Here is an 18,117-nt window from a genome sequence, read left to right on the forward strand (position 1 = left end):
TTCGTATAATATGTTTAGCATAGAACTGACATTTACTTATTAGTTTTATTTTGCAGAACCGTGTTGGTCAAAACTTAATTCAATTTGTCATTCATTATTTGTTTAAGGCTATATATAAAGCTATGGAACGAAAAATTAAAGCCTTGGGAGGAATGTCATACTACCCCTACCAACACTGCGTCTTCCAGTTGCCATTAGAGTACTTTAGTGCCCCAACGGCCAATTGTCCGTAGAACTACGTGCCCTGCCCACTGCCACTTTAGTTTCACAATCATTGGTCTATGCCGGTGACATTGGTTCTTCTACGGATCTCTTCATTTCTGATTCGATCTCTCAGGGAAACTCCGAACATAGCCCACTCTATTGCCCTCGCTATAATATTGTAAGCTTTCACATCAGGCCCATAGTTAGCGACCACGTCTGCCCACCGTAAGTCATCACTGGCAACAGTCAACACACACTTGTTGAAAACCTTCAGACACTGGTGTATTTGGGACGAGAAGATGTCAAGATAGAGAAGATAAGAGAGTGTCATTTAAATAATAATGACCTGTATGCACCCTCCTATGCTTCAGCAGCACGGATGCGTGATAGAACCGTCGCTGGCAGAACTCGCAGCGATGTCGTGGGTTATTGTCATGTTTGTCCGTGTGCACCCGCAGCGCGCCCGGCGTCTTGTACGCGGCGGGACAGCGGGAACACTTGAACTCCAGTGTGTCCGAGTGACTCCGCATGTGTGTCACGAGCTACACCGAGAACATATCTAATACTTAGTTCATGAGACGATATATAGATGGCGTTGAAATATACAATTATAAAGTTGAAGTGGAGTTATTTTTTTAATGTATTGGAAAAATATTATTGTATATTACGATAAGCTAGATTTACAGAGTAAGTTTTAAGGCGTTAAACAAGAATTTGTCGCACAGTCATAATAAATTTCGATCGACAATCGATGAAAACAGGCAAGGTTTATACGAGGTATGATGCAAGTAAATTTAACTTTGTTGCCTTGTAACCTACACGTGTAGTTTGTGGACTGACTGTAGGTACACTGCGGGCCTATGAAGCTCTACGTGTACAGTATAACCATATGCTGAGAGCGGTGCTGGGAAAGCCTCGATACTGCAGTGCCTCAGCAATGTGCAAGTTAGTGAGCAGTACCAACACCCACCTCAGCACATGGGCCAACAAGCTAGATAGCCCTCTCTGGGGGTACTAGAATGGTGTACACATTGGCTAAAGAGAAGCCACATCAAGGCATTCCTTTTGTAGGCCGTAGTGTAAGGTTTAGTCACAGTACATACTAATTTATTATTTGTAACCAATTTTAGTTTTGATAAGGAATATATAATAGTACAAGTACACAAGTCTCACTATGCAAAATGAATTATAGAAATAGGGACTCTTGCGGCCATACAATAAGGTGTAATTCAGATCGCATAGCGCTATTATTTTATTATTTGCGCTTGTTTATTCTTTCGTTGTCAAACCTACATTAGTTGCAGATAGTAATGTAGGTGGAAGACCACGACTAATAGCTACCCAGCTATCATGAATGGTAATTTCATTATAATAAAATTACTATAAATTGGATTATTTCAGAGTCTCTAGGAAGCTTACATAATTTAAATTTGGATCGCAAAACCCTTAATATGCTTTGCTTTTGTATGTTTCTCCATTTTTAAAAGATCGGTCGGACCGGTGATGTAGGTGAACAAAACTCCCGCATGCATCACTGCTCGCTCTCGAGTCCTTACTGGGTGGCCTACTCTGTAGAGGCCGCCGCACGAATTTACCTAACTATACCTACATGGGGAGTGAGACAGGCCTGCTTTTGATTTTAATTTTGGTTTTAACGTAATTTAAATTGTGATGTTGATTTTAATTTTGTATCGTGATTTATATGGGCAAATGCCTGAAATAAAATTTTATTATTATTATTTCTTTAGTGTGCGTGAAAAGCTAGGTCATAGAGACCCCGCAAACTTTTGATCGGCCGATAGTTTGGTTGAGTTCGGTTGTTAAGTGCGCACACTGGCCCGACTAAACAGTTGGGTCTGTGATGAGTGCGCACACTAGACAACTATCAGCCCACAGTTTTAGGGACGATTCGCTATTAGTTTTAAATCGGCTATTGATGAGTCTGGCCGACTAAACAATCGGTGGTGTGCGCGCCTAGAAGAGCGCTGTACTGATTTAACAGTCGGCTGATAGTTTGCTGACGGTTCAGTTTGAAGGCAATCGTGTAGCCCATCAAACTTTTTTGTCGGCCAATACCGAATCGTTATAATAACTCTCATACATCTTCATACTGATTAAGAAACCAACCAAACTATCGGCCGATCAAAAGTCTGCAGTTTGCGGGGTCTCTTACACTCGCGAATTGTATGTCACTTTGCGCTAGTGTGCTTGAATTGCTCAAAGTGGACTTTCGGCGTTTTGACAGCTGTCAAAGTCTATCTAGACGTACAAATTATCTAAGATAAATTTAAATATTTCACGGGTCAAACTCACATTTTTCCGATTTCCCTGTATCAGCTTGCCGCACACGGGACACATCCGTGTGGGCTTCACCATGGGGCACTTGTGCTTGTCGTAATGTTTCTGGTCACGACACACTCTCGAACAGAACTTGCATCGGACCTGTTCGGTGTTATGTCTTCTTATGATGTGTGCCTACATACGGACACATAGTTATTTAATTAGAAGAGATTTATATTGCAGAGTTTTGTTATACAGGGTTTGTGTTTTGTTGAATATTCTATTGGACACATAAAACTATTTATTGAAAATAATTATGGCTAAATAAGCAATGAAACTGGAATTTTTACTGTGCTAACATATTATGTATCGCCAGTTAAAACATACATTTTTGTATTATATATAACTATTCCATTAATTGTGTGTAATGTTTACTCTTGAGTCATCGCAAATAGAATTCAAAAGATTCGCTGGCTAAGCTGTTTTAGAAGGCTTAATTAACAATAAGTCACCCACGAATAAATAAATTTGGGGGTAAATTGAACCTTGTCCAATTTAACTCCCAGAAGACTCAAGTTTGCGCGTTTACCAATAAAAAAACCCATTAATCGTATCACCGCTCTTCGACAACACTTCCCTTAAAGCCTCGCCTAGTATCGGAATACTGGGTCTCGAAATCTCGAGCGATTGCCAATTTCGTGGTCATCTAGAGGTTTGCCCTCTAGATAAGCCAAATTGGCTTCAAAGAAACTGGGCGTCATTAATAGAGCACGGCAATACTTCAAGCCGGCCCGCGCATACATACTAGCGCTCTACAAAGCGCAGGTCCGGCCACACATGGAGTATTGCTGTCATCTCTGGTCTGGCGCACCCCAGTATCAGCTCGATCCATTTGACAGCGTGCAACGCAGAGCAGCTCGAATTGTCGGGGACCCAGTGCTCTGTGAACGGCTGGATCACTTGGCGTTGCGTAGAGACGTCGCTCATTGTGTGTCTTCTACCGTATTTATCACGGGGAGTGTTCCGAAGAGCTGTTTAACCTGATTCCTGCCGCCGAATTCCACCTTCGCACGACACGCCCCAAGTTAGGTTATCATTCTCACCATCTGGATGTGTGGCGGTCCTCCACAGTGCGGTATTCAAGGAGCTTTCTTCCACGTACTACAAAGCTGTGGAATGAACTTCCTTGTGCGGTGTTTCCGGGACGATACGACATGGGTACCTTCAAAAAAAGCGCGTACACCTTCCTTAAAGGCCGGCAACGCTCCTGTGATTCCTCTGGTGTTGCAAGAGATTGTGGGCGGCGGTGATCACTTAACAACAGGTGAGCCGTACGCTCGTTTGTCCTCCTATTCCCTAAAAAAAATAGAACGATCTTCTTCTTCTAGTGCCATCTCCTTAAGGAGGTTGGCAATCATTAAGGCTAACTGGATTTAAATCACCGCTGCTTAAACAGTGATTTTGTACTCATAATGAACCACTAGCGAAGGTTCTTAGGGTGTTCGTCTGCATAGTAATGGGCAGGGCGTATAAATTACCATCAGCTGAACGTCCTGCTCTTCTCGCCCCTTATTGCCATAAAAAAAATTGACTCTGAGGCCAGGTCTTCGTATGCCTTTTATCTTTCCTTGATTATGAGCTGTAGCAGATCATATTTTGAATTTCGCATTATTTGAGCTCTCTCCATTGTACACATTTGCGTAACTCTGTAAACTTTCGCATTCTATTCAACAAATCCTATTTTTTTTTAAAGAATAATATAGCATATTTCACCCGGGAATAGTGTAGATTCCCAACAGTGAAATAATTTTTCAAATCGGTTCAGTAGTTTTGGAGACTGATTGAATAGGCTCTTTGCAAAGTAAACGAACAAACAATCAAATTTTTCCTCTTTATAATATTATTTATATATGTATGCGTATGTCACAGGACAAACAGGGCAGCAACACCACGGCACCCCGATCCACGCTTAATGTGGACTTTTGTAACATCCGGGGAATTCACTCCAACTTAAACGCCGTCCACCACCACCTTGAGACGGCGCAGCTGGCCTTGTGTTTCCTTACGGAGACGCAGATATCTCGACCTAGCGATACGTCATATTTAACGTACCCCGGGTACAAAATTGAGCATAATTTCATGCCTCATGCCGGGGTATGTGTGTACGTTAGGGAGGATATCTGCTGTCGCCGTCTCGGCAATTTTGAGGGTAGGGGCCTGTCTACTCTCTGGCTCCGCGTAGATTTAGAGGACCGCGTCCGCATCTATGCGTGTGTCTACAGGTCCCATAGTGGTAACGCAGAAACGGATCACCTCATGGGCTGCGTTCAAGCGGCATTTGATGACGTGCTTGCTCAGATCCCCTCCGCTGAAATCGTAGTCTTGGGTGATTTCAACGGGCACAATGCCGAATGGCTTGGATCACGTACCACAGACTACGCAGGGCGATCTGTGCATAATTTTGCATTGGCGTATGGTCTGTCCCAATTGGTTGAGTCGCCGACGCGGCTCCCGGATGTGGATAGCCACATGCCGTCCTTATTAGATCTTCTGCTGACTACACATCCCGATGGTTACCAGGTCTCTGTCGACGCCCCTCTCGGAACGTCCGACCATTGCCTGGTCAGGAGTGTAGTGCCTATCCGACGCCAACGTCGCAGACCACCAGCGACCCGCCGCGTTGGGCACTAAAAGTCAGCAGATTGGGATAGGATGCGTTCCTTTTTTGCATTCTACCCTTGGGGCAGGGTTTGTTTCCTTTCAGATGATCCTAGTGCCTGCGCCGTTGCAGTAGCCGATGTGATACTGCAGGGCATGGATATTTTTATACCAAGCTCTGTAGTACCGATCGGTGGCAGATCACAACCCTGGTTCGATGCGTCAGTTAAAGCAGCATCTGACTGCAAAAAACAGGCGTATCGAACTTGGGTTGCGGCGCTGGGCTCAAAGGATCCGAACTGCAAAGTTCTGAAGAGGAAATATAACCGTGCCTCCAGATTTTTTAAGCGGCAAATCGCCCGTGCGAAATCGAAGCACGTCGTCAAAATTGGCGAGCAGCTTTCCAGTTACCCGACCAGAACACGCAAGTTCTGGTCGTTGTCGAAAGCTGCTCTTGGTAACTTCAACCAGCCGTCCAAGCCGCCGTTGCACATGAGGAATGACACCCTGGCCCATACGGCAAAAGAGAAAGCCGATCTCCTGTGCACTCTTTTTTCCTCCAACTCGACTCTTGACGACAACGGAAAAACACCGCCGACCATCCCGCGGTGTCAGAGCTCCATGCCTGAAGTACAGTTCCGACAGAAAACTGTTAGGCGAGCTCTGTTTTCGTTGGACGTCAGGAAGTCGAGCGGGCCGGATGGCATTTCTCCAATCGTGCTTAGAACGTGTGCCCCTGAGTTGACGCCGGTGCTAACGCGTTTATTCCGGCACTCGTATTCAAAAGGCGTAGTCCCTGATTCATGGAAGTCAGCCCTTGTCCATCCGATCCCAAAAAAAGGAGACAGTTCGGATCCGGCAAACTACAGGCCTATTGCTATTACCTCCCTACTCTCCAAAATTATGGAGAGCATAATTAACCGCCAGCTCTTGGTATACCTTGAGGGTCACCAGTTGATCAACGACCGGCAGTACGGCTTTCGCCATGGTCGGTCGACTGGCGATCTTCTGGTATACCTAACACACAGATGGGCGGCGGCTATTGAAAGCAAGAGGGAAGGCCTGGCAGTTGGTCTGGATATAGCGAAGGCCTTTGATCGTATATGGCACAAGGCGCTCCTCGCAAAACTTCCATCATTTGGGCTTCCCGAGAGCTTATACAAGTGGACCTCCATCTTCCTCACTGGGCGCAGCATACAGGTCGTTATCGACGGTTATTGCTCGAATCCCAAGCCTGTGAACGCTGGAGTGCCCCAAGGCTGTGTGCTATCTCCCACGCTGTTTCTTCTGCATATCAATGATATGTTAGACACCGCCAACATGCATTGCTATGCAGACGACAGCACTGGTGATGCCGTATACACGGGCCATGCAGGTCTCTCTCGGGAAAACGTCGACCAGTGCCGGGTGAAACTTGTGTCTTCTATCGAGTCCTCTCTCGAGAAGGTCGCGGAATGGGGTAAGTTGAACCTTGTCCAATTTAACCCCCAGAAGACTCAAGTTTGCGCGTTTACCACAAAAATAACCCCATTTGCCGTATCACCGCTCTTCGAGAACACTTCCCTTAAAGCCTCGCCTAGTATCGGAATACTGGGTCTCGAAATCTCGAGCAATTGCCAATTCCGTGGCCATCTGGAGGGCAAAGCCAAACTGGCTTCAAAGAAACTGGGCGTCATAAATAGAGCACGGCAATACTTCAAGCCGGCCCACATTCTAGCGCTCTACAAAGCGCAGGTCCGGCCTCACATGGAGTATTGCTGTCATCTCTGGTCTGTATGTCGCACCCCAGTATCAGCTCGATCCATTTGACCGCGTGCAACGCAGAGCAGCTCGAATTGTCGGGGACCCAGTACTCTGTGAACAGCTGGATCACTTGGCGTTGCGTAGAGACGTCGCTTCATTGTGTGTCTTCTACCGCATTTATCACGGGGAGTGTTCCGAAGAGCTGTTCAACCTGATTCCTGCCGCCGAATTTCACCTTCGCACGACACGCCACAAGTTACGATATCATCCCCACCATCTGGATGTGTGGCGGTCCTCCACAGTGCGGTTTTCAAGGAGCTTTCTTCCTCGTACCACGAAGCTGTGGAATGAGCTTCCTTGTGCGGTGTTTCCGGGACGATACGACATGGGTACCTTCAAGAAAAGCGCGTACACCTTCCTTAAAGGCCGGCAACGCTCTTGTGATTCCTCTGGTGTTGCAGGAGAGTGTGGGCGGCGGTGATCACTTAACACCAGGTGACCCGTACGCTCGTTTGTCCTCCTATTCCATAAAAAAAAAATTTATATAGTATAGATGACACTTACGGTAAGATTGTTCTTGAAATTTGCGGTAAAATCACATAGGCTGCATTTATATTGTTTATTATTCAAGTGTTTCCCCAAAATATGTATCCTCAATAGATCCTTGTACTGAAAACTGTAACCCCCACAATCAAATTTAATACAATTAATTATGTCTTTAAAGTGCTCACTTCTAGGATTAATACACATGTAAAGTAGATCCTGTAGAATGAAGCCACAACCTGAGCGTTGAACAAAGCATACAAGATTTTATGACGATACGTCACTCGCACGGTTAGCTCAGTTGGTAAGAGCACTGGCACGGAACGCCAGAGGTCGCGGGTTCTAGTCCCGCATCGTTCATAAAATTTTGTTTGTGTATTAATCCTAGAAGTGAGGGTTATCACTTTAAAAACATAATAAATTGTTTAGATTTACAAGAGCGACGTCTCAAGTCAATTTCCTAATATGCAAATATTGGGGTTGAGCAGGTTATCAATTACTGTAAAGTAGATCCTATAGATGAAGCCACAACCTGAGCGTTGAACAAAGCATACAAGATTTTATGACGATACGTCACTCGAACGATTAGCTCAGTTGGTTAGAGCACTGGCACGGAACACCAGAGGTCGCGGGTTCGAGTCCGGCGTCGTTCATAAAATTTGGTTTCTCAAATTTTATTTGTGTTTTAATACAATTCTCAACTAATTCGGTTCTATTGGATGTGGGGTGTTGCTTGATGGTGTAATGATAACTTCCAATTATAGGATTAGAAATAGAAACATTAATTTAGCATAGGGAGTGACAATAACATAACATATTGCAACAACACTTGGTAAACCTCATGACGCTACTTCAGTTCGTAAGGGGACTGGGACATGGGGAGAGGAACCGATAAACTCCCAGCTCATCTTCTGAATCATGTTACAATCTTACCTATTTAATATAATATTATACAATTTTAGGTGCCCTTTCACAGAACAAGACAAGAACCTACTACTTACTATACAATAGTAAGCCGTCTTTGTCAAAGAAGCTTTAAATTTTTTTTGAATTTGTACTCAGTGAGTCCTACCTGGTATACAATCTGGTATTTTATTGTAAAATTGAATACCAAGACCTATGAAGGAGCCCTTTTGGCACAGATCTTGATAGGTGTCGTTAATTTGCACATGTGAAAAATATAATCTCACTAGCGGAAGCCGCGAGGGTTGAAGCCCGGTTTAATCATCGCGCGTTCGCGCAATATCAATTTTTACCCGACTGGTGATCTGCGCATTAGATTTGCTCATTATTGTGCCTACATTTCATATGTACATTAATTAAATTTTTCACCACTTACAGTTGATGCCGGAGCCGGTATTGTATACAAAATATGTGCTCCGGAACTGGCGCCAGTCCTTACCCGTCTTTTCCGGCTCTCCTACTCATCAGGCGTAGTCCCGAAATTATGGAAGGCGGCTTTAGTGCACCCGATCCCTAAGAAAGGTGTACGCTCAGATCCGTCCTACTACCGCCCCATTGCCATTACCTCCATTTTCTCCAAATTAATGGAGCCGATCATCAACCGCCAGCTCTTGGGATACCTAGAGGGGCACCAGCTGATCAGCGACTGCCAGTACGGTTTCCGTCTGGGTCGCTCAGCTGGTGATCTTCTTGCATACCTCACCCATAAATGGGCGCAAGCGGTTGAGTCGAAGGGCGTTGGCGGTGAGTTTGGACATAGCGAAGGCCTTCGATCGGGTGTGGCATAAAGCGCTTATAGCGAAACTGCAATACTATGGGCTTCCCGAGAAGTTGTGCAAATGGGTCACTAGCTTTTTGGCTGATCGGAGCATCAAGGTTGTTATCAACGGTGCATGCTCTGACTTAAAACCCATAAACGCTGGTGTCCCGCAAGGCTGCGTGCTATCCCCTACGCTGTTTCTTCTGCATATCAATGATATGCTACAAATCAGCAATATTCATTGCTATGCAGACGACAGCACAGGGTATGCTTCCTACACCGGCCGTGCCAACATGTCCCGGGATAGCGTCGACGAGAACCGGAACAAACTTGTGTCTGGAATCGAGACTATGCTTTGCAAAGTCTCGGAATGGGGCCGACATAATTTAGTCCAATTCAACCCCAAGAAGACACAAGTTCACCACTAAAAAGTCTCCCTTTGTCGTATCCCCTCGATTCGAAATCACTCCTCTAACTGCCACAGCCTGCATTGGCATACTTGGCGTCGATATATCGAGCGACGTTCAGTTCCGTGGTCACTTGGAAGAGAAGGCCAAACTGGCCTCTAAAAAGCTTGGTGTACTCAGTAAGGCGAGACAGTACTTCACTAAAAGCCACCGCCTGCAACTTTATAAGGCGCAAATTCGGCCTCACATGGAGTACTGTTCTCACCTCTGGGCGGGTGCTCCCCAGTACCAGCTTCTTCCATTTGACCGCATACAACGAAGAGCGGCTCGAATCATCGACGATCAAGTCATCTCCGATCGGCTTGATTCTCTAGCATTGCGTAGATATGTGGGTTCTCTCTGCATCTTCTACCGCATTTATCACGGAGTGCTCAGAGGAGCTGTTCGGGTTGATTCCAGCGGCCGAATTCCACCATCGGACATTACGTGCAAAGTACCATCCGCATCACGTAGACGTCTGGCATTCCACAACCGCGCGTTTTGTTCGAAATTTCTTGCCTCGCACAGCCACTTTGTGGAATCAACTACCGGCAGCGGTCTTCCCAAACCGATACGACTTAGGGACCTTCAAGAAAAAAGCATACCCCCACCTAAAAGGCCGGCAACGCATTTCTTGACACACCTGTTGTTGCGGATGTCCATGGGCGGTTGCCTCACCTCTCCCCATCCTCTTGCCCGTTTGCCCCCTCTCATATAAAAAAAAATATATTTCATGGAAAAGGGGGACAAACGAGCGTTCCTACCTGGTGTTAAGTGATCACCGCCACCCACATTCTCTTGCAACACCAGAGGAATCACAGGCGCGTGAGTGAGGAGGGAGGTGTACGCGCTTTTTTGAAGGTGCCCATGTCGTATCTTCCCAGAGTAGTAGTACGTGGAAGAAACCTCCTTGAAAACCGCACTGTGAAGGACCGCCACACATCCAGATGGTGGGGATGATATGATAACTTGTGGCGTGTCGTGCGAAGGTGGAATTCGGAGGCAAGAGTCAGGTGAAACAACTACTACTTTACGTGAAGCTGGTTTCTTTTAAGTATACCTCGAATAATCAGTTTTATTCAACCAACGAACATTAGTAATGTTACGGTCCTAACGGCATGTAAACAAATGCGCTGCTATATTAATAGAGAAACAAGAGCGAACTGAACAGGGAGACGTTGATATGCGGATATTTCTTGGTTTACTTGACTCGATGATGATGACGACGGCTGCCAAAAAACCTTTTCAATAACAGACTTATGTAGAGACGTTGCTCCATTGTGTGTCTTCTACCGCATTTATCACGGGGAGTGTTCCGAAGAGCTGTTTAACTTGATTCCTGCCGCCGAATTCCACCTTCGCACGACACGCCACAAGTTAGGATATCATCCCCACCATTTGAATGTGTGGCGGTTTTCAAGAAGCTTTCTTCTGCGTACTACAACACTGTGGAATGAGCTTCCTTGTGCGGTGTTTCCGGGACGACACGACATGGGTACCTTCAAAAAAAGCGCGTTCACCTTCCTTAAAGCCCGGCAACGTTCTTGTGATTCCTCTGGTGTTGCAAGAGAATGTGGGCGGCGGTGATCTAAGTGATCACAACACCCGTGACCCGTACGATCGTTTGTCCTCCTATACCATTAAAAAAAATGGAAGTGTAATTTTAAAATTTTCAATCCATCCATGGGAGCACATATTTTTGGATTGGTTTTTATATTAATGTGACAGACAGGTGTATTCAATACTACTTTTATGGATTTTGAAATTAAGATTTCCATATTGAAATACAGATTCAGGATCGATTGACATAAATTTAGACTCTAAAATATTAAAATGCGCCTTAGCACTTTCTATGCTAAGCTATCCCAGCGGATACTCCCAATGGAGAGTCGCTTGCGCCTCTAGACTTACCTTAGACCTTTAGAGTCTAAATTTATGTCAATCGATTCCTCGATCCTCTAGACTTACCTTAGACCTTTAGAGTCTAAATTTATGTCAATCGATTCAGGATCGATTGACATAAATTTAGACTCTAAAATATTAAAATGCGCCTTAGCACTTTCTATGCTAAGCTATCCCAGCGGATACTCCCAATGGAGAGTCGCTTGCGCCTCTCTCCCCCAAGTGATGGTCGCCTCAGATGAGGTCTTAAAGTGTATAAATTCTACGTTATTAGACTTATTTACATGTAGAGATTAACTAACTATTGCTAACTGTAATTTTTACTTACACTCGACGGCAATAGTCACAGACAAACAACTTCCCACTGTGCAGCTCATTCGTGTGCTTCCTTAGTCTTACCACATTGGTGAATGTTTTCAAACAAGCTGTACACTGTATGGACACATTCTGAAATAAAAATCGAACTTAATACTTTTATAACTTAGATTAAGGATTGGTCTTCACTGCGATCCAACTAGATACCGCAAGCGTAGTCGCAAAGTGCGGCAACTAATACTACGCCCAAGTGGGCGTACTCGAGCCAGTCGACGTGGCACGTTGATGGTCGATGTTCTGTTAAACTTAGCTAATAATTGAAACTAAAATGCCGGTTGCGTTGTAATACTTTGTAAAAATAATACTACAAGAAATAAGAAAGACACTGGGATGACATATAAACAGTAAGTAAGTATTTTGTATTTAATTAATTTCAATGTAAAATAACACGAAGCGTGTGTAACAAAATTTGAAAGATGCCATTGAGTGTCAAGATGCATCTTAGGTAGTGTGTGGTATCTAGTAACCTAATTAAATTAATTTTAATTAAATTAAATCTATTCTAAGTTTAATAACTTCTTTAATCGTCGATGGATAGGTTGGGTGAATATGGAGGATGTGCAATTATAATGCTGTAAGCCGGGGCATCACCTTGATGGAACAAAACAGTTAACTATTGAAAAATTAACACATCTATTGCACTTAGAAGACATAAATTCTACTGACAAAATGAGTCCCAAATCTAAAATTTTAATTCCATTGTTTTTCTGGGTGGTCAACATAGTATCAAGCTTGGCTGAAGCGCTATTTTCAGACTCTCCCATAAATGCTGCATTAAAAATCCGACTTTATGGTCGAAACTACAAAGCTATGTATTCTTTGTAGGTGGCCTATCGCTTTTTGGAAACAATTTACATATTGGATATTTCCAAGAAGCTTTTGCCTTGTGAGAGAGCTTGGAATAAATTTATTTTGACATTTACGCTAAGTATGGATAAGATTTAGAACAATTATTGACAGTTGAAGTTCCCAATGACGTTCAACACACATAGACAAATCACTTCGTATAAAACCAATCACGAAATATGGAACACGCCACAAATTAACACAACACCATACTAACACAACTGCTATAGGTATCTATACATTGCCGCATTTACTCAAGTTGTTTAAAACATTCTTGGTCAATAAGCAGCAATGTAAAACGTTTATTCTGTTTAGGTTATTTACCTACGTTTAATTTAAAACCCGATGCGGACAGTGACAGACACACGACTAAGGAGAAAAGTGTGCTTAGGTACATTTTCTTCAAGCACTCTTTTGCCGTTGCCATCAGACTGTGGATGATATATCCTTATATGTATTAAGAATGTCATTGCATGCACCACAAAAACTCAGTTGCTCAACTGCATTCAATATCCAAATATTTGAGTTTTCTTTAGTGTTAATTCCACCAATATTTAAACAATTCGACAGGTGTTTCGCCTCTACACGAGGCATCCCCAGGAGATGTTGACTCGCCAAACTCTGGCACGAGACTTGAATTAAATGAGCCGGCACCCGCTTTTTTATACCCACGTTCCAAGAAATGACGCGCTGTGATTGGTCGGCTGATGTGACGTATTAGCCCCGAAAGAGATACGTAACAATAGTGAAGGGACCAAATTTGTTCATTCAACAATGTAAACATGTTATTTTTGTATTTTATTATTTCTAATTGCTCTAACACATTCAAACGAAATCCTTTTTTCACAGGTATGTAAAAAGATGGACGTTAGTGCTGAGCGTTTGCGGCGGCAGACCCAGACCATCATAGCTTGAATTAGGTGGCGTTATAAAAAAAGGAAATATTTACCTTTTCATTAGAATGGTCCTTTTTGTAATGAAATTCTAAACAATACTCCGCTCGGAACTTTCTCTGACAAATGTAACACTTCCTTTCGTTACTCGGCAAGTGAACTAAACGGTGTGCAAACAGTTTGTACCAATCACCAAACACTGCCGAACATATTTTACACTTATTATCCTTTTTATGCAATTCTAAATGCTCCGTGAATTCTTTTTCCTTTTTCTGACAAAAATATTCTGGACACAGACCTTAAATAAAACATTTTTTTTTTCAATCTTAAGTCACTTTACGAAGTTGAGATTTATACATGTAGGTACCTAATGTCAGTGCCGGATTAACCTTCCAAGATCGGTAAGTACCCCCGCGCCGCGATATGCTTTAGATCGGTGCCATTTTGGCGCGCGCGCAGCGTTTATTTTAGCGCATTTACTTTACGTGTATATAATAATATGTATGCTTATAATTCGAATGATACGAGAGAATATATAAGAAAACTATTGAAAGAAGCTATAAGACCATGCAAAATAAACTATCTTTTAAATAAAATGAGAGTCAGAACTTGGTCCCGGCGTAGTGTTCCGAACGACAGTTCCAATTTTGGTGAGTATGAAAGATCTAGTGCCAAAGGGCACTTCCCGATTTTGAAAGGGCGGGGCGTACGTATCAAATTCTTTCAAAGAGCTCTTGATCGGTAACAGTCGGTTACCGAGTGTCTGAAGGGGTTTGTTTTAGGAAAAAATGTACGTTTCACGTTTTTATGACATCAAGTAAATTCAATATAACAACATTTTAATAAGTTTTACTCAAAAAATTACACCCAAACAGATTTGAGTAAATATTTAGACACTCATTCGCGAGCTGCGAAGCCATTGCTGTAACTTTTGCAACTTAGATAATTCGGCACTGCAAAATGTAGACAAATAATTACGACTTGGATATAATATGGCGTTTATTCATTGTGTTGTTCACATTCATTTGTTGATTTCCGTGTGTGTGAAATTGACCAACTCGCTTTTGGTTTTCCCGCAAAAAACAAAGAAAAACAAAGAAAACCCAAAAAAAAAAGGTTTGTTAGAATAGAATGGATGTAGGTAGTTAAGCCATGAAAGACTAATAGACAGACAGACACACATTTGAATTTTATATTAGTACCTACACAAAAATAAATATATATTATGTAGGAACTCTATGAACAACATGTCAACGAAACAATGTCTCCACATAGAATAACCACACCTGGAACCTTACCCCAATGGTTAACCATCCTATGCCTCATCGTGCAGAAATCTTGGATTGTTTAACTCTTTAGTCATTGGATGCATTCCCAGAAGTGGGGAAAATAACTCAAAATTAAGAATTATTGAATTGTTATTAACATACCACATGTCAATTGTTTAGGAAGTGATTTGATTTTTGGATTCAACTTCGTCACTTTTCGTTTTTTTTTCTTAGCATTTTTGATTACTTTCTCATGTTGTATTCCTGTAAAAGTCCATAAAATAGTCACAATTAAATTGTATATATGATATGCTCTACATAATATTCTTGTAATTATAAGGTTAACTTAATGGTAGATATTTCATTGCTCATCTGGAAGTGACTTCCTATTTCTGCCATGAAGCAGTAATGTGTGAGCATTACTGTGTTTCGGTTTGAATGGCGCCGTAGCTAGTGAAATTACTGGGCAAATGAGACTTAACATCTTAGTCTCAAGGTGACGAGCGCAATTGTGGTGCCGCTCAGAATTTTTGAGTTTTTCAAGAATCCTGAGCGGCACTGCATTGTAATGGGCAGGCGTATCAATTACCATCAGCTGAACGTCCTGCTCGTCTCATCCCTTATTATCATAAAAAAAAAAACTTCAAAAGGCTTTATAATAACACTTCATGCTTGCTCACATTTTAGCGCTCTATAAGGTGCAAATCAGGCCCCATTATGGAGTATTTCTCTCAACTAAGGTGTACCATTTGGTGATCCAATCCTCTGTGAACAGCTCAATTCTTTAATGTGATAAATTATGTGTTCATTAAACATTTTATTAGGGATTTAGTTTATCATACCTGCTTCAATAACTTGATCCAGAAAATTTTCATTTACAACTTCTAATGGGCTATCGACAAAATCCTCATAAGTTGTGTCATCTAATTCATCTTTAGGTTCTATTATACATTCAATTTCAGTTTTTACTGTTGACGCCAGAGGCTAAAAAAATATTCTTTAAAAGATATAGAATGTTGTGCTCCTCTCTTATATCTTAACTTTTAATAAATTTAGAATACTTACAATACATTAAAATTAAGGCTAAAATGCTATGCATAATGGTGGCTGTTCCTTCATTTCTAGTTCGTTTTTAGTGTGCAAGGCAAGATAGTAGAAAATTTTGTACATTATGAGATGTTGAGTGATGAAAACTTGTTGAAAAACTTACTGTTGTCCATGTATCTTGGAGACAAATACATTGGCCCATTGAAGGATACCACTTAAAGCACTGAATAATATATGATTAAAGAGAGATGAGAATTCCTATAGTTCCATTAGTACAAGTAGTAGTTCAAATTTGGGTTAAAATAAGTAACTAAAATACATATTATACCAAAAATTATGAAAAAAATTTTTCAGTTTATTATACCCATTTATATATCATAGACAACAATTCTATTTATTTTGAAACAGGAAGACAAATTTGTCTGCGAGTCACCTGATGCTGAATCACTAAAGCCTAAGGATATTGTGATTGTCCACACTTAGGTGATATTTACAGTAGAAATACTCATTTCCATTTTTGAATACAATACAATGGACACTAAATGAACACTGGGTAGAGCTATCTAACATTAATTGTAATCCAATAATTCTAAAATTGCGAGAAAATAATTGAAAATTTCACCCGTACATGGTCGCATAAGACAGCATGAAGTAGGTGTCAGTGTCTATGCTAGCGCTCCACTCCTACACTTCATTTTTTTACTACATTTCTTACAGGTTGAAAATTGATTTATTTTTGTGAATTATGTATTTTATTTTTGAATATCTTTTTTATGTTTACTGTTAAGTAGTTCTACCCGTGTGTTTATTTTAATAACAGCATACTGTATATTATACTCTTTTATCTAGCATAAAATAGTCAAATATTGTACCTCCAAATTTTTTAAATTATTCCGCAGAGACCAATTAACAGACATACATCTCTCTCTAAATTGAACAAATAATTCAATTATATCCCAGCATGACTTACAAACATGTTGTGGTAATCCATCATTAGATTTAACCTGTAAAATGATAATACTATAAAAAACACCTAGCTGATTTGGTTTGCAAATAAGATTAACTCAAAACAGATAAGTAGGTTCTTAGGTAAAGAGAAGGATATAGACCAATCTTGACTGGTTTTTCCTAACAAAATTAAATTTAAAATTTCTTAAAGATGGTTAGAGCGGATTCAGTGATAATATTATATGCAAAATAATGTACACATATTTAACAAAAATTGCTAATTTAAATATAAGATTTATAACATAGTAAATAAGCAATCGTTTGAGCGAGATTACCTCAAGATTAGTGAGGTCATTAAAAATTAGAATGACCTTTTCGTCGAATGAAATCATTTCTTCATCTAAGGCCAAACAAGCTCTACATTTATGATTGAGTCCTTCATTCATTTTCACTATTTTCACAACTAAAAAATCTACAAAATAAGGATTTTTTTTAATTTTAAACAGTAACTGAGAAGAATTATAAGCTGAATATATTTTCAATCGACAATAAATAAAAGATATTTAATTATTATTTTCAACAAAACATTTCTTTTTAATATGTACAAATCACAACCTTTAATTTAATAACATATTACTTAAAGTCGTTACTCTGTATTAAAAATCAAAATTAAATTCTAGTTAATAAGGTTCATAAGTTTAGTTAATAAGGCAATTAAAAACTTCAAATATATTATTATACTCTTTGCAGTTTGCTTCAAAGTTTCAAACTTGAAATATTTATTCAATAATTCATATCTTAGAATAATGACACAAAAGAAGTAACCTCCGCGTGCCCCTTTTGGATAGCAATAGTTTTAACAGCAGTAGTATTAGGTATTGTCTTGTCTGTATATTATGATTAAAATTACCCCCAACGGAATTACATCTTACGACACAAAGTCACATACTCAACAGATAATTGATTGGGATTGTAAATGAAGAAATTCCAATTACGAAAAGCATGTGCTGATATTTATATATTTATTAAATGAATGTTTTAATGTTATTGGTATAAGTTAATATATACACAACGCCGCTTGGACTATTTTGATGTCCTTGTGTATGTAGTTTTTAAAGTACGTCGATGCATTTTGTTTTTATTATAAAAATAATATTATGTATTAGAAAAATAAAATACTACATAGTTTTAATACGCAAAACTTAGATTTAAGAAAGAAAATAAATACATGTAAATAGAAA

General features: G+C 40.9%; 1 protein-coding gene across 8 annotated transcripts in view; it reads right to left on the reverse strand.

The window, feature by feature from the left end:
- The window catches only part of LOC126971782 (zinc finger protein 28-like), a 140,310-nt gene extending 122,737 nt beyond the window's left edge, over positions 1 to 17,573 (reverse strand). Inside the window, exons 1-10 of one of the 8 annotated variants that reach the window (XR_007730990.1) lie at positions 17,212 to 17,444; positions 16,801 to 16,932; positions 15,724 to 15,865; positions 15,562 to 15,646; positions 15,044 to 15,145; positions 13,670 to 13,911; positions 11,828 to 11,946; positions 7,450 to 7,561; positions 2,518 to 2,679; positions 551 to 746 (exon numbers count right to left, since the gene is read on the reverse strand). Coding sequence is in view for 5 of the 8 variants with exons in the window: in XM_050818187.1 (XP_050674144.1) it covers positions 551 to 746; positions 2,518 to 2,679; positions 7,450 to 7,561; positions 11,828 to 11,946; positions 13,670 to 13,911; positions 15,044 to 15,145; positions 15,724 to 15,865; positions 16,801 to 16,932; positions 17,212 to 17,322 (1,318 nt within the window). In the remaining 3 variants the exon portion in view is untranslated. Of the gene's footprint in view, positions 1 to 550; positions 747 to 2,517; positions 2,680 to 7,449; positions 7,562 to 10,326; positions 11,745 to 11,827; positions 11,947 to 13,669; positions 13,912 to 15,043; positions 15,146 to 15,561; positions 15,647 to 15,723; positions 15,879 to 16,800; positions 16,933 to 17,211; positions 17,458 to 17,491 lie in introns of those variants that run through there. The other 7 variants (XM_050818187.1, XM_050818188.1, XR_007730989.1 and 4 more) reach the window with 7 other exon arrangements.
- Between the last annotated feature and the right edge of the window lie 544 nt (positions 17,574 to 18,117).

Source organism: Leptidea sinapis, chromosome 24 (assembly GCF_905404315.1).
Source record: "Leptidea sinapis chromosome 24, ilLepSina1.1, whole genome shotgun sequence".
Taxonomy (NCBI): domain Eukaryota; kingdom Metazoa; phylum Arthropoda; class Insecta; order Lepidoptera; family Pieridae; genus Leptidea; species Leptidea sinapis.